Source organism: Hoplias malabaricus, chromosome 11 (genome assembly GCF_029633855.1).
Source record: "Hoplias malabaricus isolate fHopMal1 chromosome 11, fHopMal1.hap1, whole genome shotgun sequence".
NCBI classification, from domain to species: domain Eukaryota; kingdom Metazoa; phylum Chordata; class Actinopteri; order Characiformes; family Erythrinidae; genus Hoplias; species Hoplias malabaricus.
In genome coordinates, this window is record NC_089810.1 from 6,542,066 (window position 1) to 6,558,275 (window position 16,210).

The following is a 16,210-nucleotide window of genomic DNA, read 5'->3' on the forward strand; positions in this document are numbered from 1 at the left end:
CAGCGAGTTAAAGAGACGCTGGGGGTGACGTGCAGAACAGCGGCTCGCTGGCCCTTTCCCGTCCTGTTCCGCGGTTAAAACAGACGATGGCAGCATTCGCCGCGGACACGACGTGCAGCTTCAACTCAGCCGCACGGGCGCGTAGACCGAGTGGAAGAGCTCCCCCAAAGGCGCGAGAAGAAGCGTTACATTAGTATTATCAACATTATCACCCCCGATAATGACGATGTATAGATGATACGTACAGCCGCACTTTTATCGCACGAGGAACACAGCCCCCCAACATTGACCGCTCGCGCCACAGACACACACACACACACTCAGAAAATGACAAAAACATGGCAAGGCTTTTGATTTCAAATTCATAAATTATAATTTAATACCAAGAACAAATTTACAGCAGAATGCTTGTTTACAATAAGCTAACACAAACAAACAAGAATTGTTTTCAACTATAAACTTCCACACACACTCACGTATATCACTTGCAATTAATAATAATAATAATAATAATAATAATCAATGATCAATAATAATCAATAATAATAATAATAATAAAAAAGTATCTATACGTTATCAATACCCTGCAGTAATATATTCTTATATATTTATATAAAAACGTGGGTCAGTTTAAACTGTTCATAATTATACAATCATGTATCATTCTCTGGTCCATATGTGGCAATGGGAACAGCCCCATTAGAGAGAACTGCTCGAAATCAACTACACAACATGATCCCTTTTTATCCAAAGCACAACACGGCGGCTGTCTGTCTTGTGTGTCGAAGAAGAAAAGCCTCGGAACAAGGACGAAAAATTTTTTGCAAGCTTTCACACGTACACACACACAAGGCATCTGTTACAGACCGAAAAGGAGGAGCAGGACCACCGAGTCAAGATCGCCATTAGCCCCCTCCCTTTCCAAAGCAGCTCACCCTGTTCAAGTCCCTCTCAGCCTGCTTTTAGTGTTCAACGCTTTCCGAAACGCTTTTGTTTCTTCTTCTCCTCGTTTCCTTGTTTGTTTTATTTTTTGTTTGTTGTCGTTTTTTTGTCCATTTTCTCATTTTTTTTTAAATACAAGGGCTAGTGTACTGAATGCACAGATTATATCTATACAGTCAAAAACATTTACATTTATATATATCAAAGGTAAAATAGGTTAGCGACCTGTGGCCATGCATTCACAGTCTAGATACATGAAAAAAAAAGAAAGAAAGAAAAACAAACAAACAAACCCAAAAAACAAAAAAAAAAAAAAAAAAAAACAAAACAAAACAAAAAAACATCTGTCTTAATATGTATTTACATTACAAACAGAACTCTCAGTGCTACTATAGCTAAGTCTGGCTAAGTCTGCCACTCATTTCTGAAGACATTTGTGTTTTTTATTATTTGTTTTTATTTTTGTTGTTGTTTTTATTTATTTATTTTTTTTACTGAAAAATGGCAACCACAGTTTTGTTTGTTGTTTTTTTTTTAAATCACATATACTTTGTATAGAAAAAGAGTCATTGAAATGAATCATGAGTTGACCTATATTTACAAGAATACTGCCTCGAATCAGTGTGTCTCCTGCTTGCGTTTAATTTTATTTTATTGTTTCAAGTCAAATATCACACAATCATAATCCTAAAACTGAATAAGCGTGTTCCCAACCACGTCGTCGTCTACAACGACTCTAGAAAAAAAAAATCCTGACGCTGGACAAAACGGATCAGTGATTTCTGCGCTTTTACAGGCACTTGAAATGCTTTTGAATGAAGGGTTGGGGAGACTTTTATTGTTTTATTTGATTTTTTTTTAAACATTGTCGGGATGTCTTCGTTAATACTGCTGTTCGGTTGTGAAAAATAAATATATCTTTATTTATTAAAAAAACAAAACACCTGACCACCTCCTCACTTCGTCTATTAAGAAAAAAACAGCCTTTACCTGCTGCGATATTGATTTTGTCGTGTAATTTATTATTATTATTATTATCGTTATTATTACTGTAGCGATACTGACGATTCCACGGTGGCCTATACATAAGGTTGCAGAAGTCGCTTTCTCCCTCCAACCCCATGATTTGTTCTGTCCGTTTACAGTAAACAATGCTTCTCTACAAATGAATTACTGAGAGTTAGAGCAATGGAGCTTCTAGTCTATAACCTACACCATCACTAACCAGTGTCCAGTGATCAGAGCTCTACCGTGGTCAAGTTTAATATCGATCCTTAGCTGAATATCGGGACGAGGTGATGCTCCGCTCTGTTCTTCGGGAGAACACTGAGGCTAGTGGCAATGGACACACACACACACACACACACACACAGTGAGACACCCTGATGCATTGCTAAAGCCTATAATCTGGCCATGAACTGGACTCAAGCTGAAGTCCGTGCTCCCGTCCATTGAGGGGCTGTTATTCAAAGAGTAAGTGCGCTTGCAGCAATTCAGTCAAACCTTGTCCTATTTCTATTGCTGTCGATTTCCTTTCTCTTTTTTAATTCTTAAAGAACGTATCTCTACACTTCCTCTCCGTTTGCTTTAGAAAGTCGTGGTTATTAGAAAATAAAATGAAATCAAAAATTCAAATCAAATCAAAAGTAAATTCACAACTGCATCAAACTACAGAATCACAGAAGGCCGGTTTGGAACCAGAAAGGAGGGGTTTTCTTTTCTTTTTTCTCTTTTTTTTTACAAAAACAGCTATAGATACATGGACACAGGACAAATAGAGCCATCTTGGGGGGTGGGGGGGCAGGAGGAGGATGGGGGAAGAAAACGGAAAAAAAGGACGTCATCCAAAATATTTCCAAATTACTCCAAATTTCTCCAACTGATCCCTGTAATGCACTTTATAAATCCCTTCCTCTCGCCCACCCCCAATCTCTGGAAAAAAAGGATGCTCAGAATCCCTTTCTTTCTTTGTTTTTTTTAGTAGGTTGTTGTTGTCCTTCTATTCTTCTCTGTCCCTTTTTCTTTCTTTCATTTTTCCTTGTTTTTATAAAATATTAAAATAAAAAAAAGCATAAGAACAGGTTGTTGTTGAGAATGACACGTGGAGCAAGGTGGGTTTTCACTGAAAGTTCACTGAATGTTTTTTTTTTAATTCACAGTCTTTTATGAAAATGTCTTTTGTTTGTTTGTTTGTCTCTTGGTGAAAGTAAACTCTGTGTGTAACAGCCGTTTTTTTTTTTCCTTCTACAAAAGAAGCGCTAACTCTCTCTAGTGCAGTCACAGCCTCCTTCTGACCGCTCCTTCTGCTTTATTGAATGGACATGTAAGGCCAGTTAAAACTGCTCCCCGAAAGCAACATATCCCGGATGAGGGTTTCAATGGGGGTTTTACCTACCAATCGGACGAAAAATAATTGCTCTATGACCGAAGAGGACACTGTGCGGAGAGAAGGCAAGCGTAGTAATAACTTTCCAAATCGCGTGGGCTGGTTGGGGTATTGGCTCCGGACGTACTCCTCCAGCGCACACTGCGATTTCTCCTGCAAACTCTCGACATGGGCCACGTCTGATAGACCACAAGCATCTACAGAGAGAGAGAGAGAGAGAGAGAGAGAGAGAGAGGGTTACATTCACTCCAAAACCAGCTCTGGACACCTCCACTGCACTGGGCATTAGTGCTCTACATATACACCATGGCGGAAAAACCACGCGCACCAGCCTATCAAAGCACGTCATATTGTCAGATCTGTCAAATGTCAAATTCACTCTCGCGCTCATGCTTAACGTGTTGCCTGGTGGGCACCAAGACAACACGCCTGCGATATAAGCCTGTAATAATAATAAAAAACAACAACAATAACAACACACACGTGTTCCTTTTCATAGAGTGTAAATCTAATCTGTAACGTCTAGGTCTTTTTGTTTATAATGGAACACATACAAGCAAGCACTACGAGGAGGTCAAATGACCGTTAAACGATAAATGAAAATAACAGTAATATATTGTTGTTGTTATTATTATTATAATGATTGTTATTACTCTGATTATTATTATTATTATTATTATTATTATTATTATATTTCCTCTGCAAATTACAGTCCACCAGGTGTATATTTGCACCACATTTTCCGGAACTATAAATCAGTGCAAAAGAGTTTGGACAAAACTTAATAAAACTAAATAATATATATATATAAAAACGACTATAATATTTTTGCACCATATTATTTCCCCACAATTCAGAAAGTAACCATAAAAGGCCTAGACTTAATTAAAACGTGCAGAAGTGCGTTTTCAAAGAATATAACTAGACAATTAATGACCAAACTTTCCCATTAGATAAACAACGTCTCGGCATCAGAGATTAAACCCTGAATAAATAAGAACTAATCCGTAACTGGATATTGTTGGGTTTATAACAATAATAGTAATAATAATAATGTGTTATTATTATTATAAACCACAGCACATTCTGTGTGTGTTCCTGGGCGTTTAGGAAACTGGTGAAACAACTCATTAATGAACAGACTGGAAAATAAAAATCAATAAATAAATGTAACTGATAATGAGACCACGCCAGGACTAATGCTATTGGGAAGCAGGCGGGCGAGATGTAGGCGAAGTGGGCGTAGAGGGTGTAGAGGTTTATTTTTGCTTGAAGAGAACAGAGCTAGCTCCAAACTGGGTAGGGTAGGGGGGTGGGGGGTGGGGGGGTGACCTGACCCCTGCTCACTGTTTCAAGACACCACCACCACCACCAAGCGAAAGGCCAGTTCACGCTCACGGAGGTGAACACTCAGATAGGTGCGGGCGCTTAACGAATTCCTAGCGCTGGCAGCTAGCATGCTGGCGTCCTGTCCTTAAAAACAACACTGTGCTAATCAGAAAATGACGAAATGCTGGAATACAAAGGAAGGCGTCCAGAAGGCCCCGGTCTGCACAAGTTGGAGAGTTGTGTGCAGGGTTTACACGGGGAAAACAGGCCTAGGAACACGCGAACACTATGCTAAATTAAAGAAGCTATACGGGCTGTTGGGGAATCTTTAAAGGCTATGATTTAGAGTCATGGCGTAATGAATGATAAACAGCCTGCAGCTTATTCCACAGCTTTGTGTATACACACAAACACTTGTACACACGTGTACACACACACCCGTCTGAGATCCTTTCGCTCACACGTTTACTTTAAGGACATATTCGCTGAGGACTGTGCAAGCGTTCGCTTTAAGTCTAACGCACAAATAAAGCGAGGAAGTGAGGGTCATGACCCAGTTCTGGAGAGACTCCAGCATGTGTCCTCCCCCCCCACCACACACACACACACCACCCCCCTCTAACAAAACAAGGAAGACTCGCGAGCGCTTTTTTATTTTTAAATTAAACCACATGGAACGAAACGTTTGCTCAACAAATGTGTCTGTGTCCACACTCGGAGCAATATATCAGTTGCACTGAAATATAGAAGTTGCCTGGGCTAAATGCGTGTAAACAGAGCAATAGGCCTTTGATTCTTCTTCCTAGCACGCGGCTCACCCCCCCCCCCCCCTCCTTTCCCTCCCCCTCCCCCTCCCCCATGCACCAAGCGTGACATCATTAATATCTGTCATTCCAAATAAACACAAATAATTGATTGGGGCCTAAACGTCAGTGGTAAAATATTTCAAAAAAAACGAAGCAACACTAAAGTCCTTCCAGCACCGCTTCTGTTCACAGGACTTTTATCTCGCAGTGTTTCATTTGTTAAAACACACACAAAAATTAAATCTACCGTCTTTTCATTACAATGAATAACGGTGGCTTTTATTTTGTATTTAGTACGCGGCGTGTGGGGCGTAAAAATAAATTTACTCTAAAGGTCACAAATCTATATTTCACGCTTTTTAAAAAATATTCAGCCTGTTTCTTAATTTTCAAAAAATTCTCCTCAAACAAAAATGTGTTGTTGACGAACACTGCTGCGTTATTATTAAAAATCTAAAATAAATACGAGTCCCTGGGATTGTAGTATTTATTTACACACGCAGCAAGGATTGGCTTATTTCATTTAGTTGTGTTTTTTTAAATGAAAACAAAATGTATATTTATTGAAAAATATATCAAATCTAGTGCAAGGGTTTGGTGACTGCTGCGGCTCAACTGACACACATTTTGTTGTTGATTTTCTAAGTGAAAAAACGTCAACAGAGAATTAACGACGTTGAAAACACACTTCTGCACATTTAATTATTAGATTTTTTTCTGGTCGTGAAACAGTCATTAGGTGTGTGTTTGTGTGTCGAGGGGGAATTATCTCGTGTCCCATTGTATTTGATTTAATTTTAACTGGTGATTTTTATTTTCAAAAACACCACAGCCATGAAATAACCTGCTGCCTTTGGAGTCTGTGCGTGTTTACGTTCTCCCTCTCACTTTGTAACTGAACAAAACGTGTCCCCTTTCAGACAGAGGGTGTCCAGACTAGCCGTGTGTGCAGGGCCTATGCTAGGACTGAGCTGCCCAACGGGGATGTAGTAAATAACCCCACCAAAGCCAACCCAAAGCAGGCTAGAGCAGGACTCACCCGTGGTGAAGAGCACGATGGCTTTTAAGCAGCTGTACTCGGCCGAGTCGACGTGCAACGCTTTGAGCTTTTCCACTTGCTCCTGGAAGATCCTAATGTGGTCCATGAAGGCCACGACTCTGTCCGCGGACATGGGCGAGGCGTGCAGGCCGGCGGCGGCCAGCAGCGGCGCGACGTGCAGCGGCATGGAGCACTGCGCCGCGTTCAGCACGAACAGCTCGCTCCACGTCAGCCGTAGCAGCGCCACCTGGTCCGTGATCTGCAGGTCGGGGAAGAAGGGGATATTCCGCGCCCACTCCACGGCGCTGAACAGCATGCGCGCCGCCAGCTCGCAAATGTTCTCGATGCCCATGATGTTGTTGGGCTGCATGCACTGGCTGCCGTAGCGGGACGTCGGGTAGGGCTCCGCGCGCAGCAGCAGCGAGATATATCCGGACAAGTAGGAATGGCAGTGCAGGGGGTCGCCGTTGGTCAGCGCGAACTGGCCGTGGTGCGGCTGCGTGGGCGGCATCCTTCCCCTCTGGACGGCTGCAGTGAAAACAGAGACTGCAGATATTGATGTATGTACTGTAAAAAGTGGGTTGCTTTTTTAGCCTGCCTCTATTTTGCCCCTTGACTTAAAGCCCCTCTAGAAGCCCCTCTCAGGTCAGGTTCATCCCCAGCGCTGACCCCGACCTGCAGCTAGGCCCGGTTTCCCCAAGATCATCGTAACTCAGTGTTTAATTCATGCTCTCTTTTATTTAATATGTGTTTTATTTTTTAATCATTATTATTTTTCATCGTGGAACTGTAAAAGTCCACTTCAGTCACAGCGCCTACTAAACCCCCCCTGTGTCCCTGTGAACTTTTATTCTTTAAACCAACTTCACCTACAGAAGGAAGTGTGTGTGTTAGTGTGTGTTTAATGGCGATGTTGCTCGCTCTAGCATCTCTGGGCTAAGATGCCTTTGGGGAAACCCGGCCCTGATCAATAAGTCACAGCACAGGACATGCTACATAAGAGCTAATACTGTAAAAACAAAAAGAGCTTCTGTTCCCACCACTCACCCCTCAGAATAAACAACACCCCCAAAGTTTCAGAGCAGCACTCACACACACCCCAAACACATTCCCAGAGCAGAAAACAATACAAATCAAAGTCATTTAAATAGAAAATAGCTCCCTACGACCGCTGTCACTCTGAGTGACACCTCTCACGTCACTACTGCAACCTCTAGCATCTTCACGTCGGCACCAGAACGAATTTGATTTCGAATCCTAAATCCATTCCGGAGTAAAGGCGGGCTCTAGAAACGTGGCGATATTTTTTCCTATTCCTCTCCCCTGTAACTCGTAAGTGGAGCGCGGCAGGACCCCCAGACCGCTGCTGCACCTCTGAGAGTCCACTGCCATTGTCTGTGCCCTGACTCCTAGAACGTGGAGCCGTACAGTAGCTTTGTAGGGGACGGCGTGCACTGCTAATATGAACATCATTGCTCAGTGACACACATTCAAAACATAATGACACAGCTTGACAATACAGTGCACTCACTGTACGGCCCTCCCTCCCCCTCCTCTGCCCCCGAAATAACTGAGATAACTGAGGCACGGTCACCCCGAGGAAACCCTACTTTCAGAGGTCTTTAGGAAAGTTGAAGCGTATTTTTTTTTTTAAAGGGGAGGGCTGGGGTTACAGGGATCAGGCGCAAAAGAGAACGACTAACCCTTTACCTACTGAGCTATAGCCTCCCTCCCGCTACGAGCCGAGGGACGCTGACCCAGACCCAGACCCCCAAAACCCACGAGCGCTAGCCGTAACTGTAGCCACTTTTTCGGCCTGTCTGAGGCAGTGGGCTGGATCTGAAGGCTGTGTGTTTACGTCTGCCTGTGTGTGTGTGTGTGTGTGTGTGTGTGAGAGAGGGAGCTTAATGCTTAATGTTTAATGCTCTCTGTCCACACACTGAGCCCTCTCTTATCGCCATGTCTGCATTGTGGCATTATTCAAATCCAGATGCATCCCGTCGTTTCACGGCTACACGAACGTCATATGGATGTGTTTTGCGAGCGCAGATGACCTCGACTGCCTGCCCGTGAGTGTGTGTGTGTCTGCGAGTCCGCCTGCGCGTTGCACGCTCGGGTATTTATTGCTTATTCCAGCGCTAAGCGAAGAGTGTGTGAGCTCTGTTTGCTTTTTAAACCGCGGAGGTTCTATCGCGTGCTCATGCTCGGGAAAGAAGAAGAAGAAGAAGAAGCACGGGGAGAAAGAGACACAGAGAATATGGAGGAGGAGAGAAACGTAGCGTGCATTAATGCTGCATTCAGCCCAGACAAAAGACGACAAGAAAGAGAGAAAGAACAGAACAGAACCCAAACAGAACGAGGGAGGACAGAATCAAAGCAAGCAAACTGAATAAAGCAGAAGCAAAAATAAATAAATAAAAATGAAAATAACAAAGCAGAGAAGCAAACTAAAATATCCCAATACCTTCCCGCCTCATGCCAACTTTGAGGCATTTTTTGAGGCGGCAGTACTGGCACTGGTTGCGGTGGTGCTGGTCGATGGGGCAGTTCCTGTTGGCGCGGCACGTGTACGTGAGGTTCCTGCGCACGCTGCGCTTGAAGAAGCTCTTGCAGCCCTCGCAGGTGAACTGGCCGTAGTGCTTGCCGCTGGATTTGTCGCCGCACACCACGCACTCGATGTGCTGCTGCTGCTGCTGCTGCTTGTCCGACTGGCCCTGCGACGCGGCGTTGGCCGGCGTGGACTGCGCGTTGGCGCTAGGCTGCACGGCGGGCGTCTGCGGGGTCTGCGGGGCCACCTGCGCGGCGCCCAGGCTCAGCTGCCCGGGCTGCGGCGCCGCCAGCGACAGTCCTGCTTGGGCTTGAGCCGAGAGCGCGCCCTGCGTCTCGGCCACATCGTCCTGCGAGCCTCGCCACACTACCATTGCCATATCTAACAGTCAGCGTTGGGCAAACTTTTTTTTTTGTCTTCCGTGTTGGCGTTCTCGTCGAGGGGGGAGAGTCGAGGAACGGCCAGAGGAAGAGCGGAGAGACGCGGCTTTCGGAGGTGGAGGCGCTCGGGGGGTGATGAATAATGCAGCGACGGTCACGGCGAGCCTTGTTTATCCGGCGGCGGAGAGTGTGCACGGTCAAGAAGTGAGGCGAAGGCGAGCCCAGCAACCGCGCTCCTGCTCTTTCAGAAGAGGCCAAGTCCAGGGGCGCCTGCAGTCAGCCATCCAGCAAACCCATCAAGGCAACGAAAACAGGGAGAAGGAGAGGAGAGGGGGAAAAAAAAAGAGCTGGGAGACGGGGGTGGGGGGTAAAAAAAAGGAGGAGAGGACGGGAGAGGCTGGGAACTTTCGCCCGGAGAGCAGAAGCAGGCGCTGGCTCAGCTTGGCTCGGCTTGGCTCGTCTCGGCTCGGCTTTGACGACGCGGGCTGTCGACGGCAACCAACTTCCAGCGACTCTTGAAGAAGACGAAGAAGTAGAAGTAGAAGAAGAAGAAGAAGAAGTGGAGGAGGAGGTGGTGGAGCAAGAAAACACCCACAACCGGCGGCCACACGCGGAAAAAAACACAGCGGCACTGGAGAAACGAGGAGCTCTATTTTTATTAATATTATTATTATTGTTATTTTTGTTAGCCAAAAAAAAATAAATAAAAAAATGTCTTCGTCGCTGCCCCTTCAGCTGAGCGAGCGCACGCGGATGAAGCCCGAGCTCGAGTCAAAGACGAAGTCAAACTCTCCGGCAAAGCGAGGCGATAATAAAAACAAAAAAAGAGAGAGGGAGAGAGAGAGAGAGAGAGAGAGGGAGATCACAACCTATAGAACCTCCTCCATGCGCGGAGAAAAAAATCCTAATGAGGAGGAGAAGGGGAGAGAGAGAGGGAGAGAGAGAGGGAGAGAGAGAGAGGGAGAGAATCAAAGTGATCAAATATGTTAAAGAGGGGGGGGGAGGTTAGGAAGTGATCGGCGCTCGGCTGGAGGAACGCTTTCTCTCTGATCAGCTCACCCAGCTCTCTATATAGTGAACTTTGACACGACTGCTGCAACTTAGCACACGTTGCCATGGAGACGGCTTGCCTTATATGGAAAGTGACTGTGTTTGACTGGTCAGAGCTCACGGACCGCCCCCTGCACCCCATTGGCTGCTCCACACTTGTGCTACTTGGTGCTTTGCCAGAGCAGGAGGAGAGAGAACGCCGAGGACGGGCGGCGGGGTCCTAGAGGGAGCCGGTTTCGCGGCCAAATGCGATGTAGGCTAACATTTCTCATTCATTTGAAATAAATCCAAGATTTGGAAAAAGGCTTGAAATCCTTCACATCTCACTCTCTCCTTTTCTCTTTCTCGCCGTGTTTTCTCTCCTTTTTTAATAAAATAAAAGTCTGTTTTTTTGTACATTAGCTTCGTATGGAATCATCTGATCTAATATCTCGTAATAGACTATCTAAGCATTATCCCATAACACACACACTCACTTTCACACATACACACAGCTACATTTTAAAATACCCATACCCTCATTTCTTAAACTATCCGAGAACATGCTTCTCAGCAAATATAAAGTTCAAGAGAGTCATAATCACTGATAGAAATATATACATACACTAACACAGCCCTCGTTACCCTTATTATCAAGGCATCAGCGCAGGTGAGTGAGCACAAATAATGCATTCCCAAATAGAATATATCTGATATCATGTTTCATACATAAACCCTCATGAGCGGAGTGTGGTTTGCAAATTAGCCTCCTTTATTCTGCCCTCACTACAAAATACACGAGAAAGTAATCAGATTTATAGACCTACGTAGTTGTAACAAGCGCATATCACGCTGCGTTTTACACAGGACCTTATCTACCTACTAATAAATAACATATATATAAAAAAACACAGTAAAAATGAGGGGAAAAAATATCCCACTTATTTTCTGTTTCTTTTTATTTCTTTATTATCAAAGTTACACAAAGGATTTGCCCGAATCCACCCGCTGCATTGTGCGCACAGCCTTCAAACACTAAGACACTTATACATTATACATCATAATACAGTACTGTACTTATACTGTCACAGCAGAACAAACCAGCCCAAGGTTAGCAAGGTAATCCCACACAGAGAAACAGCCTCTATATCAGACTCTGTACGCAGCACACCGCCGGGGTTTAGTGGCGTTTATGTCGAAGCAAAAAAAAAAAAAAAGGATTAATTTGGTTTTAGAAGCTGCATATTTCAGACACCATTCCCTCACTTGGGCGTCCAAAGTGATTTAGCCTGAGAAACCTGTCCATTTCACCTTTATAATGTGTTAATATCATGTCAGTGTCATGCTTGGGTTGTGCTTTTGTAGACTCCTGAGGGGAAAAAAGGGTATTTACAAATTTAGGCTTAAGCTACTATAGGCTAATTATTTAAAATGTACGATAGAAAATGAATGGACGTAGTTATTTTGCCTGGACCTCCCGGTATCACTGGAAACACTCAGTCGCTATCAAAATAAATGAGAACCTAATCTAACTTCAGTCTGTCCCTGAAAACAGGAGGGGAATAGCCGCACAGCACTGACCGCCCTCTGACCTGTTAGCATGCTAGTTAGTGAAACCCCGTAGATACCTCAGGTCAGTTGTAAGTTGATGGATAAATAAAGCTGTGCTCAAAAACCTCAGAGTACTTCATTAAAGAGTTTACATCCGTCTCCTGTTAGAAATGAATGTCTTTTTAATATTGATCAACAAGGCTTTTTAATTTTTATTTGTGACGTAGAAACCACATATTACTAATTTTAATATGTTCACTTGTTCTCTTTAAATGTGGTACAGTACACCCAGTATGACTGAGGGTGACCTGGATGAAGGATCAGGAAAAATAAATAAAAATCACAGATGAGCCACACAGCGCTGACCCACCTCTGACCTGTTAGCATGCTACTAAGTGACACCCTGCGTACTGCAGATTTCCTGAGGCACCCAAGGGTCTGTGTGAGAAAAATAAGGCTGTGTCCAAAACCTCATAATATTGTAGTAAATAGAATAGTGCACAAGTACTAGCCTACGCCCTGCTGTAAGCAGTGAATGGCCTTCTAACACTGGTCAGCGAGGCTACTTTTGACATTGAGTCCATATAATACGTACTGCACACTACATTAATATGCTTACTACACTTGCACACTTTCAAGTGTGGCGTGCTATAGCACTACGTGTGATTGAGGGTGCCCTGGAGGACCTGACCACAGCCAGGGTCCGGTCAGGACTCTAGTTTTGGGGGTCCACTGACCAAAGGAGAAACCAAGGAAACAAGAATCAAAAGTGCACAGAGCAAACAGAGCAAGGAGAGAGACAGTGTGTGTGTGTGTGTGTGTGTGAGCTATATATATATTTATGAGCCGCCAATAAGGATTCACACTGGGTCTCTTACAGTATATGAGCGCCCCCTAGCGGATGGAGCGCTCGAAGCGAGGCACAGCCATCTTTGCATGGACGGTTGTGAACGAGACGAGAGGAGACGAGTCGAGACGAGGGTCTTCGGGCTGCTCCGCGCTCGAGCTCGAGCCGGAGCTCGCGGGCGCCCTTTTTTTTTATTAATGCGATTAACGCTGCTGAGCTTCAGCGGCTGAACGACTCGGACGTGGCGCAGCTGCGTGAGCCGCGGGAGCGCGCAGGTAGCAACTTCTCCCCACACTTTTACCTTTACCTTTCCCTCTGCTTTCGCCGCGCGACGACACGCACGCCACGGCGCGCGCAGCCTCCGCGCGCTCCCCTCGCGATGGACGTTCTTTATTATTTTTAAATAGTTTTTGGCGTTGTTTTTTTTTCCTTTTTTAAATGTTATTAATATTTATTTTATTTTTATAATTTGTTTTATTTTTTTACTCAATTAAAGCGAGAACTGCTTTTTAATTCTTCGACTTCCAGCGTATTTTTATTCCGTCTTTTATTTATTGCCCTCTTCTAAAAAAAAACGGCCCAAACGCCAAGAAAAAAAAACAAAAAACAAGCGCGTGTTTTAAAACAAATTATTATTATTATTTTAATTATTCTCGTTGTTATTATCATTATTAATGCTTTTTTTGGGACTCTACCGAGACGACAAAGGTGAGTGGCTTATTTACTTTTTTTTATTTATTTTTTCCTTACATGCACGTTATGTGCGCGTGCACGCTGACATTGTTCGACTAAATAAGAGAACAGTTGTTGTTGTTTTATTTTTAATGGGAAACTAGCTGTGCTCTGCGCACATTTGAACACGACCTTAACAAACAAATTAGTAAACAAACAAACAAACAAACAAACAAACAAATCAAACAAAGCCGTGCGGTGTTTCTTACAGTGGAGGCAGTGATTGGTTTGATACAGAACCATGATGTACCCTCGTGTAGGACCCGTTCTCTTCTGTTCTGTACCTCACCTGTTGGAACAGGTTCCTTATGCTAGAGAACCTCATTTTAAAGAACGGTTCTACTCTCTTGTAACTCTTGAAAGATGGAGCTAAAGCTTCTGTTAAAGGTGTAACTTTGCATGGTTTTATTGGAGGGTTGGAGGAAAGTTCTTAGAGGAACCCCATCCCTCTCTGTCCTTTTGTCTTTGTCTTTTTATCTTCCAACTGTTCTCCTGAAGAACCTCAGACACAGCCTTTATTTTCCAGCGCTGGTACCGCAGGTACAGACCTCTATCGATTTGTTAGCCTTGCTGAATTGTTAGAGTCCTAATCCCTGTCCCTGGGAGTGGGAGAGAAATAACAGCCTACACAGCCTTCACCAAACTCTAGTGGAAACCCAGGCGTTCAGCGTTGCCCCCCCCCCCCCCTTCCCCCAGTAGGGTAGCAGCAGAGAGGGCTGCAGCGTTGCTCTAACTCTCGTCTTTAATGAACTGGAGGCTCCTCCGCTCCGAGTATGGATGGATTCATAAGGCAAGCAGCAGTCAGACTCACAGCAAATCAAAGCAGAACGAGAGAGAAGCGGAGAGCGTAATCAACACACACACACACACTCTACACACACTCAGCAGGCTCCCCCAGGCTCCCCCAGGCTCCCCCAGGCACGTACCGAACCCGTACGCGGTAGAGGACTCGTCTTCTCCGGGCTGCATCATCATCATCTTCCTCCTCCTCCAACTTCTCCTCTCTCTCTCTCTCTCTCGCTCTCTCTCTCTCTCTCTCTGTCTCTTTCTCTCTTTGAGGCTTTGGTTTTTCAGATATAAGTCTTTCTCCTCTTTGGTCAAGCAGCGCTTCCTCTCCACGCAGATGGACAGACGCTTCCCTTCTGTTTATTGAATTGATTATGCAAATAAAAAAATAAAAAAACTTGAGAGAGAGAGACACACAGAGAGAGAGAGAGATGGTAGAGTGACAGAAGGACTTCAACTTTCGCTCCCTCCCTCAGGTTTTAGCTGCGTCGCTGTAACTTTGCAGGCACGCGGTGCATGTGTTCGTGAACGCGCACGGCGCGCGGTAGCGGCTGTCTGAGGAGAAAGGATGACGAGTGTTTGTCTTTTTTTTCTTTCTCTCCTTCTTTCTCGCTCTTACTCTCTGTCGGTCTCTCACAGTTGCGCGTGCGATTTATATTTATTATTATTATTAATATTATTAGTAGTAATTATTAACAGTGCTGTAGTAGTAGTATTGGTTGTTCATAGTGGCTCGTGCTCCGTAGATGTAGGTAACGCGCGCCTGGCTGCTTCCGCTGCTGTTGCCGGTGCTGCTTTGTGTGAACTGAGGAGACTGAGAGAATAGAGGGAGTCGGATTGTGGGGGCAGACAGGACACACACACACACACACACACACACACACACACACACACACACACACACCTGAAGACCACCTAAATCAATGGGCCAGGTTAACAGCATGCGCGAGCAGGTTAAGAGCCCGGATGTAGCCTAGACTCGGTTGAAATCTGGTGAAGGTTCTGGAAGGTTCTGTAGGATTTTTGCTTCTTAAAAATAATCTCTCATTTGTTTTACTTTATAAAAAGTCATTGAAGAAGCTCTGTCCCTCTGCAGAAGGTTCTGGAAACATTAAATACTGCCTCTGTGGAGAATCTTAGTCCACAACAAAGAAGCTTAACCACAAAAGGCTTCTTTTGGATCCTTCTGGATTAGTTTTCTGTTGAGAGGGTGATATTACGTGTACATTGTATTCTAATTGTGGTTCTCCGAGGTTTCTTTATTAACGGCAGTGGTTGGGTGTAGAACGGCACACACCCAAAGAACAAACCCAATGCAAACATGGTTCCAACCTGCATTTGAACCACAAAAGAACCTGCGATTATTCCAGGTGAAAGTCTCAATTGTTGGTTCCATATGGAATCTGTTATTATTGATGCTTTGTGTGAATATTGAACAGATAGGAGTGTGTAATATGTTGATGTCATATGGCTGCTGCCTGTCTGAGAAAAGGCAAGCATCACTGACATCTCTGATACACACCTCAGCAGTTAGAGGGTCTGGGCTGAGGCTCCTGTGTTTTAATACTCGTGGAAACTGATCTGGATTCTTTACCATATTCACTACAGTACAGTGTGAGGAGTGCCGTAATACAACAAGTAGTAACACTGTAATAACAGGGTTAATTACACAACAATAATAACACACCACTAACAACACAAAACTAATACAGCACTAATAACTGCATTAATAAACATCATTAGTTGCTTAGCACTAATTACACAGTAATAATAACACAACGCTAAAGATAAAGCACTACTGACACATCAGAAATAACACTGCACTAATAACACAG

The 16,210-nt window shown here is 44.3% G+C and overlaps 1 protein-coding gene across 3 annotated transcripts; it reads right to left on the reverse strand.

Annotated features, from left to right (window-relative positions):
• Positions 1-316: 316 nt before the first annotated feature.
• Positions 317-15,285, reverse strand: nr2f2 (nuclear receptor subfamily 2, group F, member 2). 3 transcript variants are annotated; one of them, XM_066684648.1, is made up of 3 exons: positions 14,516-15,285; positions 6,503-7,030; positions 317-3,525 (listed from the first exon to the last, which is right to left on the reverse strand). In XM_066684648.1, exons 1-3 carry the CDS (start codon positions 14,565-14,567, stop codon positions 3,251-3,253), a joined length of 855 nt encoding a protein of 284 aa, XP_066540745.1. In that variant the 5' UTR covers positions 14,568-15,285; the 3' UTR covers positions 317-3,250. The 3 variants fall into 3 exon arrangements, with proteins under 3 accessions (XP_066540745.1, XP_066540743.1, XP_066540742.1); XM_066684646.1 differs by lacking the exon at positions 14,516-15,285 and adding an exon at positions 8,967-10,232; XM_066684645.1 differs by lacking the exon at positions 14,516-15,285 and adding an exon at positions 8,967-10,232 and having other exon boundaries at positions 6,503-7,048.
• Positions 15,286-16,210: the final 925 nt, after the last annotated feature.